Source organism: Saccopteryx leptura, chromosome 10 (genome assembly GCF_036850995.1).
Source record: "Saccopteryx leptura isolate mSacLep1 chromosome 10, mSacLep1_pri_phased_curated, whole genome shotgun sequence".
Classification (NCBI taxonomy): domain Eukaryota; kingdom Metazoa; phylum Chordata; class Mammalia; order Chiroptera; family Emballonuridae; genus Saccopteryx; species Saccopteryx leptura.
The window spans coordinates 59,277,802-59,302,947 of NC_089512.1; the positions used below are offsets into that span (position 1 = coordinate 59,277,802).

Genomic DNA, 25,146 nt, shown 5'->3' on the forward strand with positions numbered 1-25,146 from the left:
GAGAACAGCAGTTCTGGAAGATGATACTTTTCAGGGCTCTGCCTCAGGCCCCTTACTTAGAGAAGATAAGCCTGAGGCACCAGTGTGGGTCACAAAGTCAGGACAGAGACAGTACAAAAAATTGAGGAGGAATCTTCACCAGCCTCTCTAGAGAAGTCAAAAGGAGTGAATAAAAAAAACAGCAGATCCTTCCCCTTGTGCTCTTCTAGTTTTTCATGCATCTTCACCTTATCTATTCTACAAAAAGGATTTAGAAGACTTACAACTTCCATGAGGGTAGGACCACGTGTCTCCAGTTTTGAGAAGGCCTAGAATGTAGGGGATACCCAGTTAATACTAGACGGATGGAAGAGTAGGTTAGGAGGGGGTGGGTGGGAAACAGAAAACATAAAGGTAACACAAATGGGTCAGTTGGAAGGAAAAGGAACACCAAAAGAGGGATATGAAAGTAGAGCCAACCAACAGCTACTCTCTGGGTGTTTGAGCACTGTGCTGAGGACAGCCAACACAAAGCAGGAACCCTGGACGCCGTAAGAGTCACAGTTTTCAGGGTCACAACAAAACAATTGCTGAGGATAAAATGCAACTCATATTGAAGACAAGATATAAGTTTCCCCTGGAATTTCTCTAAAAGAAGATAATGGTATCCCCAGTTCCTCCAGAGCTTTCACTTGCCTTCCTGAGGTGTATTTGAGGCTGCTACTCATTGATGCCAAAATAGTGGTCCTCACTGAGGAGTTCTGCTGCCATAGTGGGAGTTCCAGGTCTTGGGGACACTGGAAGCCATGGAGGGGGCAAAGGTTGGTGTCCAGGAAATGCGCATCTATAGATTACCAGCAAAGCCCCAAAGGTTATTCTGCTGCCCCCCCCCCCCCCCCCGCACCACAGGGCCATGTTCCCAATGTTCCCACTTGTCTGCTTCTTGGAGATTCACAGGTAAATGGAATTAACACTATCTTCAACAATATCCTTGCAGTTCTTGCTGACAGTAAACCCCTCAAGGTAGTGGGTGAAATGACAATGGAAACTGCTATTTTGGACTAATTCTTAGTGACAGGGAGGATTGGTTGGGCAAATAGAAGTGACAAGAACCTTGGGAGAAGACAACTGTGCTTGCTTAGAATTTACAACAGCTGTTGGTTTTAACGAGTTTGAGAATGACTTGGGCAGAATTCCAAAATCGCGGTGTTTGAACTGTGACCTGCTGCTGTGCGGATTCAGCCGGTGGGATCAGGAGGGGTGCCCTCTCCAAAGTGTGCTGCCACTTACTGCGGGGCTCTGACCCAGAACCCAGTGAGAACACACGAGGACCACATGTGCGCCCAAGGCCTAGTGGGTTCCGCCCTGACCTGGTAGAAGGAGGCAAAGAAAGACAAATTCAGGGGTAAGAGGAAACTTCTCTTAGGTCCAGAGAAAGGCAGGCCTAGTCTTGTCTTCAAACCGCACGCCCTCTGGCCTTTTTCCATATTTTCTCTGTAGGTCCAGGCAAGAAGTACCATGGGAAGTTCCCTCTTAGAATGAACCTTCATACACACACACTTTTTGCCACATGAATCCCACCCCAACCCTTACCATTTTACTTTATTTGTAGCATTTAACAACACCGTGGGAAGTACTATTATGTTAACCATACAAGTAAGGAAAATGGGGGTTAGAAACGTCAAGTAACTGGCCCAAGGCTTCCCAGCTCATTCGGAAAAGACCCAGATTCCCAAGCTAGGTGTGTCCAGTTCACAACTCTGTCTTGTATCCCTGCGTTCTGGTCACCGTCTGACCAGTCACCTCTGTGTTCCATGAAATGGTGCCGTCTCTCTGAACTGGGACGGAGCGTGGGGGGGTGGGGGGGAGACAGCCCTTGACAGGTGCTTGGAACAGCAGTCCTCATGTTGCTATTTTAGTCGTCTTTCCCCTGTCAGGTAATTTCTGAAGCAGGGAGTTATTTAAAACACAGTTGGCTTCCATCTTTGCATGGCTTCTGTCTAGAATCAAGGGACAGCACCTAGGAAAAACTGTTATAGAAGTGACCATCTGCCCGTGGGAGGCCTGAAATAAAATGCCATTTTCTGGCCCCTGAAGAGGAGACTGTGATAACAAAGACCAGAGCTTTTCACCCTTCTAGTTCCTCCTATTTTATCATGGAGCTTCAGCGTGAAATGAACCAAGGGGCCTGAGCATAGGGAAATAACACTTGAGCGGATTGTCAGCATGCCAGCCTAGATAAATAGGAAAGCATTTAAAATAAAGTGGGCTATGAAAGAAAGAGCTTTAGTTCTGAAAATTCAAGTGTGCCCTTTGCTGACTTCTTTACTTTTATTTATTTATTTTGATAGAATTCAGGTGCCCAGTTCTACAGCACATCATCTATATGTTGTATTGTGTGTTCACCACCCCAAGTCAAGTCTCCTTCCACCACCGTTTATCCCCCCAACACCATGCTCCACCTCTTCTGACTCCCAAAGTTTGTGAAAAGCAATGGAGAGCAAGTAGGAAACTGATACTCATGAACAAGCTACTGCAGGCCTGGAGCTGAGTCGGGCACAGTGGCCTCACTGTGTCCTCATCATCACATTTCTGTTTGGAGGGAGAAACTGACAAAATTCAAGTGAACAAAAAATCATTAGGATGACTGAATAATGTACGAGTATCAGGATCGAGACGAGTGAGGTGGTGTGGAGGAGGGTAACTGGAAGAAAGGGAGCTAGCCACGCCAAGTGGGAGGCGAGGAGCATTCTGGCAAGTGGGAAAGGCGCATGCAGAGACCCTCAAGCCAGGGAGCTGTTCATGTGTGCAGGTCTTCCCGGGTTTCTCTGCTGTGACTGGGAGTTGGGAATATATCTCAAATGCAATGGAGGGGCACTGAAGGGGGTCTAAGTTAGGGAGTGGCATGATCCTATGATGTGTCTTGAGCATAACTATCAACATCCCAATTTGTGGAACAATGAATTTCCCTTTTACATAAGAGATTTTCTGATCTGTTTTTGCTGAATTAATTAGCTTTGCACAGGTGAGTTTCATAGTGTCAAATCTGTAAGCCTCCTTAGAGTCAGAAGCACATCTGTGAACAAGTAACTGTCACCATTTGATTTCTCTAGGTCTGAGAGGGCAAGGGACCCAGGGAGGGGCCTCTCGGTCGTACAGATCCCTAGTTCGTGCCAGCAGCAGGAGCTTGCAGATGAGTTTGTTTCAAGACCCATAGTATCAGCAGAAGGATTTTTATGGTAATGTAAATCAACAGTGTTTTGAGTGCTGGCTCCTGTGCCAAGCATTGTACTGGATTCTATGAATTAAAACATGAGTGAGCTGGGGCGGGGGGCTGTCTACTGCATTCCTGCTTCTTTAAATATGGTCATTCAAGACTTCACGACATGATGTGTGCCATAAGAACCACAGTGATGCTTTGTTTTGTCTCAGGGCTCCTGATGTCTCCACCTTGTTCCTCCTCCATATTGAGGACTCATTTCTCATGTGACTTCTGTATCTTAGCATAGATGCTGAACACATTAAATTGTTGAAGAAGGGGTATGCAAATGAATGTAAGCACTTCTCTCTCCATTTGGCAAACACTTCAGATGAGAAAGCCCATTTTGATTGTCCAAAGAACACAGTTTGTTTTTCAGTAATTTATGATGCAGAACACAAGAAGAATACAAGACAGACATCCCCAGTTTGGGATTCAGCAGTTCCTAGAGAATTCATGTCTGGGTTTGGTGGAGGAGATGCCCCAAACCTCATGGATTTTGTCTGAATGCAGATGGGCAGCCTTGGGCATTTTATTGTAGGAAAAGGCATGCCAAATTCTCAGTAGATCTTAATGATTCACCAAAGGGTTAATAGAAATTGTCATTGTTATACCTCTGTGTTAGGAACTGTCAATCCCATTATCTGGTAATGACAAATATCAGTGATGACTTGTCAAAACCCTCCCATAGGAAAAATCCTCTTCTTCACCCACAAAAGTCAATTTCCTCTTTAACCACACCTCTGGGCAGTGTGAGGGGGATCTATGGATGGGATTTGGCTTTCTTCAGCTTGCCTTGTTTTGTTTTACTGAAGAAAAATGATGTGAAACACAAATGGAATGCAACCCTAGCTAGCTGGAATCCATGCTTCTGACCAGTCTTTGCATCCATTAGCTCAGCTGCTGCTAATCACAGTGAGTGGGATGGGTGAGTGATCCACATGTTATAGGTAGAAGACACGGCTCAGAGGGTTTACTAACTTACTCAGATCATGCTCGTAAGTGTGGAGTTGGACCCACCTGACACTCCGCTCTCCTGATTTCCTAGCTGTTTGGAAGTCACTTAGGATTTGTTTTAGTCAGATATGGTAAGGCACACAGGCCTGGGAATGACTGTCATGAAGGAGGAAGTTTATTATACTCAAAGTCCCCTAGAAGCAAGGAACATGCCATACCACACAGGGCCACATGGCAACACCAAGGCCAGATGAGTGGACAGACAGAGAATTAGTGGACTGACGACTTTATTGTGGTTTCTATGAGAAGAAGGAGACAAAACAGGATGGGCTTGTTTAGGATTGACCAGTGGGGTCTGGGGCACAGGGGCTGTTGCTAGTTGTCTGGGACCAAGTCCTGGGCTGATTAGGACAGAAGGAGAGTGGCCCAGGCTGTGAGCACCTGATAAAAGGAGGTGGCGGGAGGCTTGGGCTCTGGATTGGTTGGTTTGTCTATGAAGGTGAACTTGTAGGCGAGATGGGCACTATCTCCAGGAGTTAGCCAGCGCTGGGAGGGGCAGTCCCTCCAGGGCAGGGAGGCTCCTGACATCAGAGCCTCAAAAATACAGAAAACAGAAAGACGTAGTCAATGCTCTAGTTCTCCCTGAATAAATTTTATCACCTCCTTTGAGATTGTTTGCGGATCCATTAGGTGATGTGTAAATCTCCTCGGTTCCACTGTGCTACCCAGGTCGCAGTCTCTGGGTGACCCAGAGACACCCATCTCCTTCCCTTTGACAAAACCCATGGCCATAAAACTGGACTTCTGTCCCCTGGCTAGGAGATTACACATGTGATATCTCTCTGATTTGGGGTATTTTCAATCCCACACATGAGATATCAAGGACTGCACTGGAGAAGAAGGCAATTATACACTCTCTGAGCATTCCCCAAAGTGACAGTTCATTTTTCATAATGATCTATGATGTTCATTTGTTGAAATTTTATTGCTTTTGTAATTTAATTCAATTTCCCCCATTCTGTTGCTGCTCGGGGCAGCATTACCTTATTTGCCTCTCTATCTTTCTGGATAAGGATGTTTCTTCTTTTATTATGAGCATGACGGCTTCCAGATTAAAGTAGCCTCCGCAATATAACTGTTTCCACTGATGTCAGCCTTCCTGAGTTCACCTCCATTCTCGCTGCATTTTCATAAAGACACATTTTGGCAGTGATGTATGAAGCATTTTTGTGACTAAGCAACTTCCAACCCTCATCTTCTGCTTAGAGATTAGGGATTTTATTCAGCAATATTTCCCTTCCTCAGCAATCATAGAAATGAGCAAGTAATACTAGAAGTTGGTTAAGAATATTTTTTATGAAGATACAGGTGAAGAACTTAGTGAGTAAATTGACTTTAAAGCATAATGACATCAAAAGACCTCTTTCTAAAGCTGAGTCATGCATCATTTCTGAGAAATCCTGGAGGTGTTTTAGGGAATAATTGAGTTGGGAGCAAGAAGGGACGTGAGCAGGCGAGAAGGCTTGAAGGTGAGTGCCCATGCTTACTTAGCTGAATTAAGATTTAGAACCCATGGATGTGGGCACCCAAAGGTACTGGATGACTTTTTGCAAGTTTCATTTATATCTGTAATCCATATAACTTGCAGATTTTTTAAGGCAGAAATACTTGATTTACAGCTAAATGTTTTTTTAAAATAAAAGGTTGCCTTATTTTTCCTATAAAAGTAAAGGCAATGTATGCTTTCAGAGGTTCCTCAGGGCCCTGTCCCCAGGCCCATTCCCCTGTATCTGGGAGCAAGAGTGAGATTACTGTAATTTCAAAAAGCAATGTGCTGTGTGTAAACACCAGCTTTGCAGCCACAGATTCAGGGACAGATCTGCCCTTTCCTGCTTGCCCGTCTGTCAGTGGTTGAGGTCCCTGCCTTGTTTTTAACCACCCACTGGGTTGTAAATGCCTTGAGGTTCAGTCTCAGGGAAGTGGCTGCAGTGGCCTCTCCATTCCCACCCACTTTCCCCCACTAGGGCTTCATCTTCTTGGTGGTGTATTTTCTCTTAAGTGTCAGACCCACCATGGGTACTTAATCTGCATCTCTGGAGGGTGGGTGCTGGGAACTCCACCTTTTTTTTTTCTTCTTTTTTTAACAGAGACAGAAAGAGAGTCAAAGAGAGGGATAGAGAGGGACAGACAGACAGGAACGGAGAGAGATGAGAAGCAATCAATCATTACTTTTTTGTTGTGACACCTTAGTTGTCCATTGATTGCTTTCTCATATGTGCCTTGACCACGGGCCTTCAGCAGACTGAGTAACCCCTTGCTCGAGCCAGCGACCTTGGGTCCAAGCTGATGAGCTTTTGTTCAAACCAGATGAGCTGGCGCTCAAGCTGGCGACCTTGGGGTCTCGAACCTGGGTCCTCCACATCCCAGTCTGATGCTCTATCCGCTGTGCCACCACCTGGTCAGGCGGGGGACCCCACCTTTAACGTGTGATTCAAAACTGCTCATGATTCTGATGTCTCAGGGAAGTCTGACAATTGTCCCCACCCTGCTCAGAGCCACCTTCATCTCTCACCCGGAACCCCACCCTGCTCAGAGCCACCTTCATCTCTCACCCGGAGCCCCACCCTGCTCAGAGCCACCTTCATCTCTCACCCGGAACCCCACCCTGCTCAGAGCCACCTTCATCTCTCACCCGGAGCCCCACCCTGCTCAGAGCCACCTTCATCTCTCACCCGGAACCCCACCCTGCTCAGAGCCACCTTCATCTCTCACCCGGAACTCCACCCTGCTCAGAGCCACCTTCATCTCTCACCCGGAACCCCACCCTGCTCAGAGCCACCTTCATCTCTCACCTGGAACCCCACCCTGCTCAGAGCCACCTTCATCTCTCACCCGGAACCCCACCCTGCTCAGAGCCACCTTCATCTCTCACCCGGAACCCCACCCTGCTCAGAGCCACCTTCATCTCTCACCCGGAACTTTTCGGTGGCCTCCTACTTAGTGCCTCTGTTTCTACCGTTATCTCCCTATGGCTCTGATTCTCCAACTTGATTGCACATTACAACCTTCATAAGGGGATTAAAAGTTGGGCCCTGCCTGATTTAATTGATCTTGGATGGGCATTCAGAATTTTGTCATCACAGGAAAATCGAATGGGCAGCCAGGCTGAGCATGGCAATCCATGGCCTATTCTCCACACTGCAGACAGCATGCTCTTTTACCATTTAGATATAGCTCATGTCAGGCTTCTACTCAGTTTCCCTATGCTTTCTGAGTCTGCTTGGAAAAAAAAAAAAATTAAAACCCCACTTTCTAAGGGTGGCCACAAAGGCTCACATAATTCAGCATCTCTTGTCTGTCCAAGTTCACCCCCTACGCCCTCTGTAGCTGACTCCTCTCGACCCACTGGTCTCGTCAATATCCCTTGAGCATCCCTTCCTTGAGGACTCTGTACCATCTGTTTCCTTCACCTGGAACATTCTTCCCCAATAGTCATGTCCATGTCTTACTCTCCCACCTGATTTTGTCCAGATCCCTGCTCAAGTATCACCTTATGAGGAAGGCTTCCCTTCCTTCCTTCCTAAAATAGCAGTCCCCGTTACTCTCCTTCTTCTAACCCTGCTTTCTTTTCTTCAGAAGCATGTAATCCAACAAATAAACAAACATCCTATGTGAATTTGCCATTTATTTTCTGTTTCACTTTCATGAAAATGTAAACTCCCTGAGGACAGAGAGTTCGTTTTATTTATTCATTGTATCCCCAATAATAAGGATGGTCCCTGGCACATAGTAGGTGCTTGGAAGTTACTTGCGACGGGTGGTGAACAGCTACTCTTGGATCTCAAAAGCATGGGCATTGGTGGTCTCCCATTCATTACCGTAGAGACTCCCATGTGAGTGGCAGCAGCCTGTTTTCTGGCTTTCCTGCCCCCTATCTTAATGGTTGCAGAAAGAAGAGAATTTTTTCATGATCTGTGTAAACTCAGGCTAACTACATTTACCGAAGATGGAAAGGAATGATGCCCCTCCAAGTCTTCAGTGGGAATTGCAACTGTGTGAGTAAGAAGCAGAAATCTTGGGTTGTTTTTTGGGTTTTTTTTTTTAAACTGGACTGTATTTTGTTTGTTTCATTTGGGAAATTTTATACTAAGTAGATTAAGTTAAGTGACTTTGAACTTTGGAATGTCCACATCCTAACATTTTATTAAGCATAATTAGCTTTGTAGAATATTTAAAGACATCCAAACGTAAAGGGAAGATCAAAATGAACTAATATTGATGCAGACTTTTTCCTGCCCTGCCCTTGTGCTGCGCTGATGCAACTGGGGCCCTCGTGCCTGCGGATGATGCGTGCAGAGGCCTAGCTGTCCAGGGGACTTTGGTGTGTCCTGATGCCTGCCAGGTCTGAACTGTGCTGGACACCTTCTCGTGCTCACCTGGGCCATGCACCTGGCTTTCAGGACCACCCTCCGTCTGCCCCTGCACTTTGCCACATCGGAAAAGTAGTCAGACTCAAGGCAGACTTGCGAAAGCTTGTCTGATGGCAGTTCCTAGGGAAGAAATCTCCAACCCTTGGAAATAAAATCCAGCAGGTTACAGGGTGTGTTGGCGATAGAAATGAGGAACAGTTTAAGCCTGTTCCTCACAGATTTTACACTCAGTGAACTGAGCAGCAGAGCAAACCAGCCCTGGAAGATGCAAGGCCAGGGTTGGTTTCCAGACTCTGTGGATTTCCACTGCTCTCTTCTGTGTTTGATTTCCACTGCTACATGTTTCTTCTTCCTGTGTCCTTACAGACTGGTTCTGAAAGTAGCAGTGTTGCTACTTTCTTTTATTTTAAGGAATCTTTAGTTTTTAAGGCAATACTTGTTTATTCGTAAAAATGTCCAAATGACATTAAAATGTCTGAAGTAAAAAGTGTAAGCCTCGGCCCTGGCCGGTTGGCTCAGTGGTAGAGCATCGGCCTGGCGTGCAGGAGTCCCGGGTTCGATTCCTGGCCAGGGCACACAGGAGAAGCGCCCATCTGCTTCTCCACCCCTCCCCCTCTCCTTCCTCTCTGTCTCTCTCTTCCCCTCCTGCAGCCAAGGCTCCATTGGAGCAATGTTGGCCCCGGCGCTGAGGATGGCTCCATGGCCTCTGCCTCAGGTGCTAGAATGGCTCTGGTTGCGACAGAGCAACGCCCCAGATGGGCAGAGCATCGCCCCCTGGTGGGCATGCTGGGTGGATCCCAGTCGGGCGCATGCGGGAGTCTGACTGCCTCCCCGTTTCCAACTTCGGAAAAATACAAAAAAAAAAAAAAAAGAGTGTAAGCCTCTTTTTAGAAAACATAGGATTCTGGGCCACATGATGTCCGACCACTTGCTTTCCCCCCTTACCATGTTATCATGGGCGTCTTTCTCCATGAATGCAGGCTGCATAGGACTCCCCTGCCTGAAGGTGCTGTAAGTTTTTAGCCAATCAGCTATTAAGAGACACTTAAGATGTAACAGTATTTTGAGCATTACAAATAATGAAGCTAAACGTCCTTGTACTTTTATCATTTTTTGTGTATTTGTGAACACTTATCAACTGAATACGGGACTTGAAGAAGACATGCTCTCCACAGTTCCCTACCGCTTCCTGGCATCTTGTCATCTTTGTGGCCAGCTCAGCCCCTAGAGGCGTCTTATTTGCTATCCTGGCTGTAAGATAAGTGCCTAGAGGTAGAGTTACTGGTTCTGAAAAAATATATATATACTCTAACTATAAAAATGCTGTGGATATTGTTAAATTGCTCTCCAAAATATTTACTTTGGAGTAAATCTCTTTTTTGTTGTTGTTGCCAGTTAAAAGGCCTTATTGTGAGAAGTCCAGGGTGTGAACCCAGTATCATTTGATTATGTTTATTTTATGGGCAGAGCAGCAACAAGGCATCTCCACGCCATGTCTACTCAGATAAGGAGGCCAGTCCCCCGGGAGCTAAGGGCCGCACATAAATGGAAATATTAAAGATGCTTCTGCTTTTCTTTAACAAACTAACAGAAACAAATATAATGCTATAAATCCCTTGCTCCATACCTGACCCCAGGGGTGGTGCTGACTGCAGAAGCCACAGTGGTGATGGTGTAGGGGTGTGGGCTGGTTTTCATTATTGTGATTATTGTTAGTGCAGCTATTCTTGAGCAATCATGTCTGGTCTGAAGTTTGGCACCATCCTACTGGTTTTCCAAATGGGTTGCCATCTTTTTAAATTAAGAATTATAGAGGTTTTGCCAGTGATTCGTAGCATTATTCTGGAGTTTTAACTCTGCCTCGGAGAGAACTCAGTTTATCCTGTGGTTCTTCATCTTGATGGAAGAGGAGGTTTGGCACACTCTGGTACCTTTACTCAAAGCCACATGGGTTGCTTTGTGCCAGGTCTTTTCTGCTTTGCCTACAAAGGTAGACTGGTAGCTACATTTCCTAGGAGCTCTCTGTTATGTCTTCTGCTTGGTTAAGGGCCAGAGGGCATACAAGTTATCAATCTATTGTTTCCCCTTTAAATAGCTTAAATTTAAAACAAAAGGCATAGTGTTATGACACCAGCATGGGTCTGGTCCCAGGAGACTGGATTCCGTTCCTGTCTCCTGTGGGTGCTGGCTCTGGACCTTGGAGCTAGTTGGGGACTTCTGTATTGACAGAACCAGCATCTCCGGGAAGTTAAGAGGAAACCTAGTGTTGTGTTGAGGTCTCTGGATTCAGAGACCTCTGATTAGATCAAGACTTGACACTAATCAAATTATTTTATTTCACCAGGACTCAGTTTCCCCTTAAACCAGACATTATCAGCTAAATGCCAATGGCGGCCAGACAGGAAAAGTGAACGGGACAACTCTGTGTTGGAAGGTTATTGGTAATAACCTTTGGCTGTGTGAGGCTGGATCTTTCTTTTAATGTGACTGCAGTGGGAATAGTGTGGAAAAGAGCTGGGCGACGAGGGGAGGCCAGGCTTCCCTACCAGCTCTGCGCTCGGGGGCCCCTTGCAGGAGCTGTGCTGGAGGAAACGGCAGCCTTACCGAACAAAAGTGAGGACAGGCTAAAGCTACACGGTGCTAATGTATATTTTTAAACATCTTTTTAGTTGTTAATAAACCATCACCTAAAAACTAGTCTTCAAATTATAATTTCCAGATAAGAGAATATTCCTAATTAGAACAAAATCTTCATTTTTGAGCATCCATATATTTTTATCCAGCCATGTCTTGACTTGTAATGTAGAGTGCTGTGCTCCGTTGGGTCACAGCCAGGGGAAAGGGACAGAGCCCCTCTTTTCCCTCATCGAGTGGAGAGTGTAGTGATCAACCTCACAGATGTAACCACACACCATTTTAACTAACTACAATCGAAACAAAGGATCTGGAGGAGCAGGAGGGGTGCCTGACCCAGTCTGGATGAGCTGAGGGGACATTAGCCCATAAAGCCTTTGGTGCCACATATAAAGCGTTGTTAATCTGCATTCATTGTACTCAGTCTTCATTTAACTCAGTCTCAGGAGGTGACCAAAGGGCTGTACTTGGGCTGCCAGAAGAGTTTTATTGGGACTGTATAGTATTGACCCACATAATGTTTTAAATATGAATGAAAGAGTTTTAACCCTTTTAATTCCTTATCTTTCTTTCATCTAACCCTCAAGTACCACTTTGGGAAGTGGGTTGTGGTTTATTTCAAACAATTCTGTCTGACTGTTCCCATTAGCACAGCACCCTCTGAGTAAGTACATCATGTTGTTGCAAATGACAAGATTTCATTCTTTTTATGGCTGAGTAATATTCCATTCTCTCTCCTTCTTTCTCTCTCTCTTCATCCATATCTTACCTCCCTTTGTCCATATCGTATCATCTTTATCCATTCCTCAATCAGTGGACACCTAGGTTGCTTCTGTATCTCGGCTATTGTAAATAAAGCTGCAGTGATATAGGAGTGCATATATTTTTCCAAATTAGTGTTTTTGTTTTTTTCAGATAGATACCCAGATGTGGAATTTCTGAATCATATGGTAGTTGTATTTTTAATATTCTGAGGCATCTCCATACTGTTTTCACAGTGGCTGTACCAATTTACATTCCCACCAACAGTGTATGATAGCTCCCTTTTCTCCACTTCTTCTCCAAATACTGTATGATTTCCCTTATGTGTCAAATCTAAAAAACAAACAAGCAAATAAAGCAAAACAGAAACAGACTCTTAGACACAGAGAACAAATGATGGTTGCCAGAGTGGAAGGGCGTGGGGGGCTAAGAAGGGTGAAGCCTCCAGCTTAAAGAAAAGTGTCACAGGGATATAATGTATACAGCACAGCGAAAATAGTCAATATTATTGTAATAAACTTTGTATGGTGATAGACGTTTACTAGACTTATCGTGGTGATCACATCATGAGGAATATAAAGGTTGAATCACTATGTTTGTACACCTGAAACTAATATATATTGTATGTCAACTATAATAAAAACAAACAAATAAACAAAGTATTCTGGCCTCATGAGAGACAGTTAGGAAAGCAATAGAAAATAATAGAGCCAAGGTTTTACATGTGTTCTCTGCTCTTCAGGAGCCAAAATCTTAGGAAGGCTTGAGAGAGTCACCATTGGTCTCCTGGCTACAGGCTGTGCCTCTTGTCCCAGTTAATTACCTCCTAAAATCAAGCCTGAGACTACAGATGGCAAGAGAGTGTCTGCAGCCTGTCCTTACCACTGGGGGGAAATGTTGATGGTCTTTCAGTGGCATTTTTATTCCCAAGAGGAGCACACTCCGTATTTCCTGTGCGGATGAGGAAAATGGTTGCGGATTTGGGCCAGACCTGTATGATGCTTGTCCATATGTGAGCAGCAGACCTGGGCCCAGGATGCTGCCAGTCTCCCATCTCAAGTTCTTCTCCTCTGTCGCAAGCCCCACGCCGAAAAACAACCACCACCAGTGCCATATGGTTTAAAAGATCAAAGGCCCCAGTTTTGAATATATTTCAAGCTGACTGTACTTCAAATGTTTTAAATATGTTCCTCCAGATGGGAAGCATGGAGCATTAACGAGGTAAACCACATGTGCGTGAGCCTGATGTGGTCTGGGCAGGACAGAGAAAAGTGAATGCCACTGATCCGTGCACATGTCTTCCTCTCAGGTCCGCATCTTCACGTACCTCATTGGGCGCGAGGCAGCTTTTGCAGACAATCTCAAGTGGATGGCCTGTGCCAACAAAGGTAGGTCCCACTGATGTGCTTGCCTCTGAATGCCTTCCCCGTGGATGCGCAGAAATCGAGACAGTCATGAGGAAGTAGAGAGTTCTAGGAGAAGGCTGTGAATTCTAAGATCAGGTCTGGATGTTTCTAAATGATTTCTGATAAACTTGTAACAGCAGCTTTTCCCCAACTATGCTTATACATTTTGAGGAAACGGTCAAGGGAGGTGGTTAGTTCTCTCCACTGTACTGCTTAGTAGGTGAGTGACTTTGAGAGAATTAGTGTGGCCAAGTTGTTTACTGCACACCAGATATGCATGTGCCCACTCAGCCGTCCCAGCCCCTTTGCTTTAGGTGGGGCCTCGACACTGGTTCTGGTCAATCGGCTATCAGCAAAACCAACCTGGGGCATTTCTGGGTTAATGCATTTAAGAGCTGATGTGTTGGTGTCTATATTCTCTGAGGCCCTTGTGAACTCTGAAGCTGCACGATGAAATAGTCATGAAATAGAGCAACTATCATCAGCCTGGGTCCTTGAGTGACCACATGGAGCAAATCCCTTCCACTCACCCTGCCTGTGCCATCTGCCATCTGCCAACCCACCCTCCACATATAGTATGTGTGATTAACCTTGTGTTAAGGCACTGAGGTTTCTGGTTTGATATGTTCCCATAGCATGATTTAGCCTACACAACTAATTAAGTCAATGAACACTAGTCTACCTTAATGTTCTAATTTTCAAAATGGAAATGGTGATAATAGTTCTTCCTCTGATTTTTATTAAGTGTAAGGATTAATGAAATGATGCATGTTAGGTGCCTAGTTCAGTTCTGGGACGTAGCAAGAGCACAATGATTGTTGGCTTTTGTATATTCACAGGTTAATTAATGACTCCCTGTTGTATGTAAGAAACAATGCTTTGGGGGAGGTACAGGGAGGGAAGAATAGGCCTTCAGTGGAGGGCTTTTCATTCTACAATAAGGCAAAACATAGGAGCCAAATAAGTGATTGAGTCCAGATTCCCTGAGTCTTAACCCACACCCCCTGAGTTTAAATCCAGCCTCCATCATCCACCAACCATTTGCAGGTGACCAAACCTCCCTGGGTCTAAGTCATGTCACCTACAGAACAGGAGACTGGATGATACCTGCTCCACACAGACATTGTGAGCATGAAATGAGGCTGTGTGAGTAAAGCAGGTAGCTCAGTGCCGGGCACATACACGCCCCATTTTAGTTCCTGGTGTCATGTTGATCTGTGCACACGTCTGTGTCCCTCCTGAGGCTGCACACTCCATGAGCGCAGCCTGTGACTCTGTGTCATGTTGATCTGTGCACACGTCTGTGTCCCTCCTGAGGCTGCACACTCCATGAGCGCAGCCTGTGACTCTGTGTCACGTTGATCTGTGCACATGTCTGTGTCCCTCCTGAGGCTGCACACTCCATGAGCACAGCCTGTGACTGTGTCATGTTGATCTGTGCACACGTCTGTGTCCCTCCTGAGGCTGCACACTCCATGAGCGCAGCCTGTGACTGTGTCATGTTGATCTGTGCACACGTCTGTGTCCCTCCTGAGGCTGCACACTCCATGAGCGCAGCCTGTGACTCTGTGTCACGTTGATCTGTGCACATGTCTGTGTCCCTCCTGAGGCTGCACACTCCATGAGCACAGCCTGTGACTGTGTCATGTTGATCTGTGCACACGTCTGTGTCCCTCCTGAGGCTGCACACTCCATGAGCGCAGCCTGTGACTGTGTCATGTTGATCTGTGCACACGTCTGTGTCCCTCCTGAGGCTGCACACTCCATGAGCGCAGCCTGTGACTGTGTCATGTTGATCTGTGCACACGTCTGTGTCCCTCCTGAGGCTGCACACTCCATGAGCACAGCCTGTGACTGTGTCATGTTGATCTGTGCACACGTCTGTGTCCCTCCTGAGGCTGCACACTCCATGAGCGCAGCCTGTGACTCTGTGTCATGTTGATCTGTGCACACGTCTGTGTCCCTCCTGAGGCTGCACACTCCATGAGCACAGCCTGTGACTGTGTCATGTTGATCTGTGCACACGTCTGTGTCCCTCCTGAGGCTGCACACTCCATGAGCGCAGCCTGTGACTGTGTCATGTTGATCTGTGCACACGTCTGTGTCCCTCCTGAGGCTGCACACTCCATGAGCACAGCCTGTGACTCTGTGTCACGTTGATCTGTGCACATGTCTGTGTCCCTCCTGAGGCTGCACACTCCATGAGCGCAGCCTGTGACTCTGTGTCACGTTGATCTGTGCACATGTCTGTGTCCCTCCTGAGGCTGCACACTCCATGAGCGCAGCCTGTGACTCTGTGTCATGTTGATCTGTGCACACGTCTGTGTCCCTCCTGAGGCTGCACACTCCATGAGCGCAGCCTGTGACTCTGATTTCATCTTGAGCACTGACAGAGCCCAGCTTCCTTACCTTACTTGGAGTGCGTGATCACCTGATATTCCTAAAATGAGTAAATTGACAATAAATCCTAATAAAGAAAGATCTGTTGCTTTTATATATATGTTGGCATTGATGGATATCAGTGGTCTGTCTGTATATTGCCTCCTAAGCCTTCCTTTATAGAAGTGTGTGCCTTAGTGGAGGAAGGAGCACCCAATGAAGGATCTGCAGGTCTCTTTCTAGTTTTAGTGACATTAAACAAAGTTATTTTAGTTGCAAGCAACCAGAGTTTCTTCCTGAAATTAAAAAGAGAAGTGTGTTGGAGAGAGAGGAGAGTGACTCAGAATCTAGACTGGGAGGGGAAGCTTGTGTCCCATGAGGACAAGGGAGCTGTTTTTGTTTTCTTTCCCTTCTTGGTTTTGTCTACACCCCATGGCCTTCTTCTTCTCTGTAGGTAGACCTTCTCTGCTATGGTGTGTGCATATTCAGAAAAGTCCACTCTATGCCATGCACCCCCATCCATCCACATGACACATATTGTGACATTAGAAAGGAGTTTATATCTTCTCCATTTGAACTGACCTGCAACTCTAATTCTGATTTGAAGTCCACTACCACCCTCCCAAAAAAGAGTATGACACCTAGCTTGGGCCAGGTCTTCCCACTTTTTGCTGAATTGGGGGCCGATGTAAGCCCACAGAAAAAAATATATGCACTCTGAGGGGCTCAGCATTGTGGGTGGGAGGTGTGGGAAGTTCTCAGAAATTGGTGCATAGCCAGGTAAATAAAGCTCGTGCCATCTTCCCCTTTGCTTGGCATTATCTTGAATTATCTGCTTCTAGTTGGAACAATATTTTAAACAAGTCTTCATTTCCTCATTGAAAAAGTAGAAGCCTCATGGAAGTTTAAACATTTCCTTGAAGCTCTAGAATAACACATACTGCAGTTATTTCAATTTATTGACTGGCTTGCCTTGCTGTGGGTATCAGAAATGCTGATGATCTCAGAGCAATGCATTTGGCTTCCTCTTGGGGGGCACACAGGGGAGGAACATAGGCATGAGGGGATGGGAACCGAGAGCATCCTATATTTCCTCCAAGGAAAGAGGCCATTCTTGAAATAATTTTTAGAACTTTGTTGACTTTTGAGAATTTGAGTGAGCTACATTTTTTATGGGGGTCCCCCCCCTCTTTATTCTGTGGTCTTGAAGAAAAAAAAAGAGAGAGAATTCTTTTCCATTTTTTTTTAAAAAAACATTGCTGCTCTTCCTGCCACACTGGATTGCAGCTCTTCCCATAAGCTAGTGTGCATTTAGTCATGGGTTATTGTTTTTACCACTGTCTGTGTCCAGCTGATGAAAATTACTTAAATTGAAGTCTTGTCTTAATCAACTAATATTACACCGTAATTTAGTTTTAGTCATTGTTTATAAGAATCTTTGAAGCATCCTTTGAAGGAGGTTTAGTCAAGTTGGAGGATTTCAGGGCCTGGCTATAGAATAGAGCCCTTTAGATTGAAAAGTTCTGAGTAGGGCAACGTGGAAAATCCGAGGCGGTAATAGTAGCCACTCAGCTGGCTGGGCCCAGATTCTGCAGCAGTTCTGTCTCTTCCTGTCTGAACCCCATTGTCCTTCCCTGCCAGGACCAGCCTTCTCCAAAGTTTCACCTTCCTCACTGCTTTCCCTCTACAGGGCTTTGGGAGTAAAATGTCATTGTTTATGGCTCTTCAAAGTAGCAGTTGCCATCAAAACGTTAGGTCCCAGTCATCTGTGCCCATGTAAACATTGGCTTCACGTTGCATCAGTTATGGGGTTTTACACCACGTAACATCAGTGAGCAAGTATTCTTCTATGGTCATTAATTAAATCATTGTTTATAGTCTCAGATTGTTATAGTATGGAGGCAGCATAACATTTTTCATCTCAAGTGACATGAGATCCAGAGCCCCCCCCCCCCCCCCACTTACATATTTTTGTCCTGACTCAGGCAAGCTCTTCAGTGAAATGAATCATTAACGTTCAGGGTCCAGAGCAGACTCCGAGAGATCAGGGCAGTTCAAGGAGAAGCTGGTTGGTGGCCCGGTCAGGCCTGGCCAGAGGATCCCTGGGGAGGAACAGGAGTGCTCAGGCCTGCACATCTTCCTGTCAGGGGCCGAGGACCCACCGTAAGTGCAGAACTTGCTGGAAAGTCTGGTAGCCATGAAGACTGTTCTCAGCCAGCGGACCTCAGCCATGTTCCCTGGAAATGGATGTCGGGAGACATTTGTACCCCTTGAAGGAGTTCTTTGCCTACTCTAGTCTACCAGCAAAATCCAGAGAGCCTGTCACTCATTGGTTTGTTTCATTTTATGCATAACTAGGTTCTGTCTTGAGGGAAATGGCGCTAACGAGGCAAAGCAGCAAACCATTTTAAATACATTAAAATAATCATTGCCACTGTACAATGGCTCGTGGAATATAAAGTTCTAAGTACATACTGCTGGATAAATAAGTGAGCTGGGAGGACTGAAAAGAGGGGCTTACTAGCCCAGATATGCCATAAAGCCACGATGACCTTCTCTAATGTTCAGTGTGCCAAGGTTTTAAATGAGCACTGCCCGAATCTCCTTCAAAATGGTGACTGGAGTGCTTTCCGGCTGTGCAAATGAAGGAGGGCCTTCGTGTTTGGTTCTCAGCCAGTCAGTCATTGTTGGGTTGAACAGAAATGCCACCCGAGTCTCTCTAGGTTGTCTGCTCAGCTTGCTCTTTTTTGATGGGTTAATGGGCATTCTCTCCTTATTTGATAGCAAATTAGTGGCTTGAGCCTTCCTCAGAAGAGCAGACCCACAGTTCTTTATCCATTAAAAATTCTTACCTTCACTCTACGTTTCCAGGTGTCTTGGCCCCTAAAAGAGGGCGTCACACTCACAAGGTCAGAGTGCCTGTAGGTGAGGGTGGGGGAGTGACGTTTAATCCATAACTAGTTCAGAGCAGGTGCAAGAAGGCAGAAATGGCAGTTATTCAGGTATGTTTGTGTAATATTTTTGTACCCTTTGATCAATATCCCCTCAATTCCCATAACCCTCAGCCCCTGGTACCCACCATTTCACTCTCTGTGTCTAAAAGTTCAGCTTTTTAAGGTTTTGTATGGATTCCAGGTATAAGTGATATCATACAGCATTAGTCTCTCTGTCTGCCTTCACTCAGCATGATACCATATAGTCCATCCATGTTGTTGCAAATGCAGGATTTCTTCTTTCTCATAGCTGGATAATAGTCCAGTGTGTGTGTGTGTGTGTGTGTGTGTGTGTGTGTGTGTATTGATGGACATTTAAGTTGTCAATGTTCTTTGTGTACATTCCAAAGAACAGGAAGATGGAGTCACTGTTGTTTATAGCAACTGAAGATGACAAACTGGGTGTCAGGCAGAGTGCAAATCACTTTTGTGTGTTATCTCTTTGGACTCTCACCAAAGCTCTATTAGGTGCTTGAGAAGAAAACTGAGATTTAGCTTTCTTGTCCCAGGTACCAGCAAACAGGTGGCAGAACCAGCACCTGAGCCTGACTCTCCACCAGGCTGTGACGTTACCTACCTTTGGTGGGGAAGAAAGTCATGTTTCATGGAAGACACCTGCATGTCTTCCTTAATTTGAAAGACTCTAGGAAGAGGAGTCTAGAGGTTGAGAGAAGACTTTATCAGCTAATAAAACTGTGCTGGGATTTCTCCCTAGGTTGTACGTTCCAGAAACAGCCCTGCCTCAGCTTGTGCAGGCATGGGCTGCACAAGTCTGACAGTTTACAAATGAGGGCATTTAAGGCTCTGAGAGTGGATGAGGCAGGTCGGGTGTGAGCGTTGTGATAGCACCACAGATAGGCCAGCGTTCCTCACTCCGTCATGTCATCCTTTAAATTGCCTTTTTCTTATGTGAAATTTGAAATTCAAAATGTAATATTAATCTTGCCTGACCAGTTGGTAATGCAGTGGACAGAGCATCCAAACTGGGACACTGAGGACCCACATTCAAAAGCCCGAGGTCACCGGCTTGAGTGTTGGATTATAGACATGACCCCAAGGTCTCTGGCTTGAGCAAGAGGTCACTGATTTGGCTAGAGCCCCCCATTCAAGGCACATATGAGAAAGCAATCAATGAACAACTAAAGTGCCCAACTATGAATTGATGCTTCTCATCTCTCTCCTTTCCTATCTGTCTGTCTCTCTCTCTCTGTCTCTCACACACAAAAAAAGTAATATTAATCAGCCCTGGCCATGTAGGTCCGCTGGTTAGAGTGGCATCCTACTATGCCAAGTTGAGGTTTGGATGCCCAGTCAGGACACACACAAGAATCAACCAATGAATGCATGAATAAGTGGAATAGCAAATTGATGTTTCTCTCTCTCTCTCTCTCTTTGTGTCCCTCTTCCTCTCTCTCTCTAAAATCAGTCAATCAATAAAAAATGTTTTAAAATTATTTTAATATGTAAATTATTCATGAAGGAAAAGGCTTATTTCTAAATGTGAGAGTCTTGCTAATTCTGATGACTCCATACTTGAGAGCCCCATTCTTCAGTTGGGCATACAACTGCCAGGGCTGTGGGGTGGGACACACTTCCCTCATGGTCATTCTCTCCTGGTCAGTTACTTCCTACTCACTGGACATGTACCCTTCGACTCTAGGGCCCAACAGACCTATTGCTGTTGTCTGTGAAGGTCAGTGTGGAGGTAGAAAGCCGTTTATAAATTGTATATCTTTTTACAGAAATAAGTGCTTTATCAGTGGTGTGATGGGGAGGTGGGAGATGAGGGAGACTATTGCTGGAGTGTTTCAAGAACACCATTGCCTGAGAGGGATCAAACGAGGTCCCACATGGGCCTCACTGCACTGAGAAGACTGGAGTCTGAACACTGGCTCTGTCTGCAGCTCCTCTGGTCCAGAGGAGAGGGAGTGTTTGTCAAGACTCAGAGGGAGGAGTGCCCATCACCCCAAAGGTGGAGCGAGGGCCTGGGCATGGGCAGTAGACAGCCAGGGGCTCCCGCTGAGGAGGAGGCTCAGGCTCTGATGTCATGGCAAAGCGGAGTATTGAATGATGGAGCACCTCACGCAAGGGCACCTTTTAGACAAGGGACTCTTAAGAAATCTCAAAGTAAGGGTGGTAGAACTCAGAAATACAAAGTACCAGGCTGTGTGTGGTTTATCGCACTGAGCAGTTGTAACCCAGAGTTCACAGGAGGCTCTGCAAGGGAATAGAGTAAATAAATAGATGTTATGTAGAAAAATGAGAAGACCATTTGTAATAGGTGGCTAATTACAGCATTAATTACTCCTTGGTAATTACCGAATGATTGCTGATTCTGTTTTCCTACATGATATATGAAGTCCAAAAAGGCACATTAAAGAAGAGAATAAACATTCAAGAGCTAGAATTTAAAAGAAAAAAACAGGGGAGGGGGAGAGTGGGGAGGAGGGTGAGGGGCCAGTTCAGAGAATGCAGAGGGAAAACAAGGGAAGCGTCTATGGTTACAGCCAAAGCGTCCAGCCCTCGCGACTTCCTGTGATCCATCAAAAGTACATTTGTTAACTAAAACTTATATGAAAACATTTAAAAACAAAAAAGAGTCTTTCAGAAAGGTTTGAGATTTTAATGGGTTGGAGTTAGATGATTAAATTTGCATTAAGCTTTGCAGTATACAGTATTAATAATATTTTTATAATTTAAGCTTTTCTTACCTTTTATATGCCTGCATCCCTGGTCTATATATTGAAATATAGATTAGACCTGTGGCCTGGGTTCTGAGTAGATCTTTGGTGCTGCTTATTGAGCATTTTCCAGGGACCTCAGGGAGAGCCATGCGTTTCCCCACCCCATCCTCACCTTCTCCCAGTCACAGAGACATGGACAGCCCAGTGATTAATCAAAAGTACATTTGATGGGGCAGCCTCCTGGAGGAGGACCTCTGAGCCATCATAACTGTCCTTTTCCAGTACAGGAAGAGGTAGCATCTTCAGTGGTTAAGAGCAAAGGTTTTGGAATCGGATGAACCTAGATTTGGACTGATCTGGGACAATCACTGAATTCTCTGAGTCCATTTTCATTCTGTACTGGGAGCGCAGAAGCAGGGCTATTGTGATGCCCCAGTGCACAGGGGCAAGGTGAATCTCACAGGAAGACCTCAGGAAATGTTTCTGCGTCACTAAGGCTCCCGCTAGCCCTGTGCCTGGCTTTGGCAATTCTGCTACCAACAAGACAGGCACCAGTTTGCAACATTTATCAGAGCTAATATCCCAGAGAAAGAGAACATAGTAAAGAAGCAGGTCAGAATTCAGCACCAGGTTAATTTCCTGAAGAAAAGGACGGCAGGGTGAAATGAGAGGAAATAAGTTTAGACAGCTGAACCCTGCATGATATACAAGACCCAGCCATGGAGAAACTGGATAAAAATGTGCCAGGCAGAGAGGATACAGCAAGTGCAAAAGCCTAAGAGGGGAATGAACTTGGCCTGTGAGGAGAGGAAAAAGGCCAGGGAGCTGAAACAATGAGAGCAACAATAAGAAAACAAAAGCGGGTGAGGTCATCCAGGTGTGTGTGTGGAAGGGTGCGGCACATGAAGGAGTGTCTTGGCCGTCTGGGTAAGAAATTTGTAGTTGTTTTCCTAACTCTACATAGAACCTGTTTTAGGCTCTTAAGCAGAGAGATGATGATCTGCTTTGTACTTTTAGATGGTCCTTCTAGCTGCTATAAGTAGCCTAAATAATGAGAAGGGGGTTTGTAGAGAAGCTGTTGCTGTACTCTGGGGGAAGGTTCTGGAGTCTGGAGAAGAAGGGGCAGTGGATTTTAGATACATGATAGAGACAGAGCCAGAAGAAGATGCTCATGGGTTAGTTGTGGGCTGGGGTAGCATGTGATGGCTGTCAAGGGCAGTTCTTATATTTTTGGCCAAAATTGGGGAGTGACGCCATTTGCTGAGAGGGGTAAGATGCAATAGGGAGTGGGGGGGGGAGGCGTGCATTCGATGCGGGAACTCAGGAGTTGGCCTTGGACACGTCCAGTCTGAGAACCCGTTAGTCATCCTGCGGAGGTGTCAGGTATACAGTTGGCTGTGGATTTGTAGCTCTGGGGAGAAGCCAGTTTTTTGTAGCTTCTCAGAACTTTGATTGTGACAAGCAGTGCCAAGTGAGGATGATCTCAGCTCCATCCCCGTCCAAATGTGTGGTGGTTTTTCCTTCCCACTCCCTTCTATGCTAATGGCCTGTCTCTCCCACCCTCCTTGCATTCATTCCCTTTCTTCTCTTGGCCCTATTTTGGAAATCCCAAAGCAAGGATTTTTACTGTTGGCTTTAAGGATTAAGAAAATCTAGAAAACCAAGAAGAACTGCTCCTAAGAGATGCTGTCTTTACTGCACATTTGATGTAGGAATCCCCAAACAGGAACTGCTCTGCACTGAGGCTCACTCACCCATGTACCCGAATGGTCCTCTCCGCCTCCACTTGTCAACCTGGCAACACCTCTCTTAACTTCCTCTTTGTCTTGGTTGTCTATGACCGCTCCCTCAAAACCCAAGGTTTGCCTACTAGAAAAGAGACAAAATGCTTCTTATCCACACAGTGATTACAGCTGCTGTGCATGGAGAGGTAACCCTGGATGCCTCTTTCATTCAGCCACCCTCTTTAAAACTTGTCTTCCCCACCATACCTCCAAGAGGAGCCACTTGAAAGTCTTGTGAAAGCAGGGTCTCAGTGGAGCTCCCTAACTTTGGTGCCTGATCTCTGAAGGAGGGCCCAGGTGCTCATGGGCCCCACTTGCAGGCTGCATGCTAAAATAGGAGCTCAGAGCCTGCTCCTTTGGGGCCTTGTTTCCCATGGGATAGGCGGGGCTCTGGCTCTTGCCAGGAGAGTGGGAGTGGACAGGAGTGACAATGCATGTTAATTAGCCCTGTGCAGAGCTGTCATTAAGAAGCAAGAAGCCACATGGTCCCAACCTGGTTTGGCCCTGGCACACCAAATTCAAACCAGCTGGCCTTTGTTTGGAAATGCCCTGGGAGGGTCCCGGCTCTTTCTAGACAACAGAAGGGCTGGCATTTCCTTACCCTGAGCCCTGATTTAGACACTAAGAGTTTCTGTAAACACTGTAGCAAGTGCTGTGACAGATCTGGCTTCAGAGGCACACATACCCTTTTTGATTTGTTGGCAATAGGAGCTGGCATGAGCTTAGTTATAAATGTCCTCGTTTAAAGACATGGGGAGGAAACATGACTGTGTCCATCCAGTGCCCCCTGCTTAAAACCCTTCCATGATTACCTGCCTGTAGGATAAAGCCTGAACTACTTCCCATGGGCCTATATGATGGTCCTCCTGCTCATTCCTCTGATCTTGTAGCACCCTACTTGTACCCTATCTGCCCCAGCTCCATACCCCAGCCATTCCAAGCTATCGTCAGTACCTATAAGGGGCCTGACTCTGAACTTCAGCCTTTATTTACTCTCTTTACTTTACTGTACATACTCTCTAACCCCTCTTCCTCTTAGCTAACTGTTCCTCATCCTTCAGGCTTTAGTGGTGCTGACCCCCCCTCCTTGGGGTTACCAAGTGATTGGCTAGTCTTGCTGTGTGCTTTAGGACAATGTTGATTGTGCTATTCTGTAGTTGTTTTACCAAGAATTCCAGGCTCCAGCTGGCAGAGGCCCTGCACATTTTGTTAATTCCTGCTTCTTCAGAGCTGGGCACCAAGAAAGCCTCCCATAAATGTTTGAGTGAAGGACCCTCTGCCCTGGCCAGTTGGCTCAGTAGTAGAGTGTCAGCCTGGCATGTGGATGCCCTGGGTTCTATTCTTAGTCGGGGCACACAGGAGAAGCACCCATCTGCTTCTCCACCCTTGTCCCCCCTCAATTCTCTCTCTCTCTTCCCCTCCTGCAGCCATGGCTTGATTGGAGTGAGTTGGCTCCAGACACTGAGGATGGCTCCATGGCCTCCACTTCAAGAGCTAAGAAGAGCTCAGTTGCTAGGCAACAGAGCAACACCCCAGATGGGCAGAACATTACCTCCTAGTGGGCTTGCTAGGTGGATCCCAGTTGGGGCACATGTGGGAGTCTGTTTCTGCCTCCCCTCCTCTCACTAAATGAATGAAAAAAAAAATGAAGAAGAAGAAGGACCCTGGTAGGGATGCAACCTTCCCCTTCCAACATCTCCTACCATACACACAGCAAGGCCAACAGAACCCCAAACTGAAGAGAAACATAACGATGCACTAAACTCGAAACCAAAATGGAATCCACATCCCCAAGACAATAGCATGATTATAGCTTTTCCTATTACTTAGAAACCATGTCTACCTTAAAAGACAGGTCTGGCAACCACATGAGGGTGTG

At 46.0% G+C, this 25,146-nt stretch overlaps 1 protein-coding gene across 2 annotated transcripts in view; it reads left to right on the forward strand.

Annotated features, from left to right (window-relative positions):
* The window catches only part of CACNA2D3 (calcium voltage-gated channel auxiliary subunit alpha2delta 3), a 1,028,076-nt gene that overhangs the window by 685,993 nt on the left and 316,937 nt on the right, over positions 1-25,146 (forward strand). For both annotated transcript variants that reach the window (XM_066350330.1, XM_066350329.1), the window contains exon 12: positions 13,331-13,409. In XM_066350330.1, the coding sequence (XP_066206427.1) occupies positions 13,331-13,409 (79 nt within the window). The remainder of the gene's footprint in view (positions 1-13,330; positions 13,410-25,146) is intronic.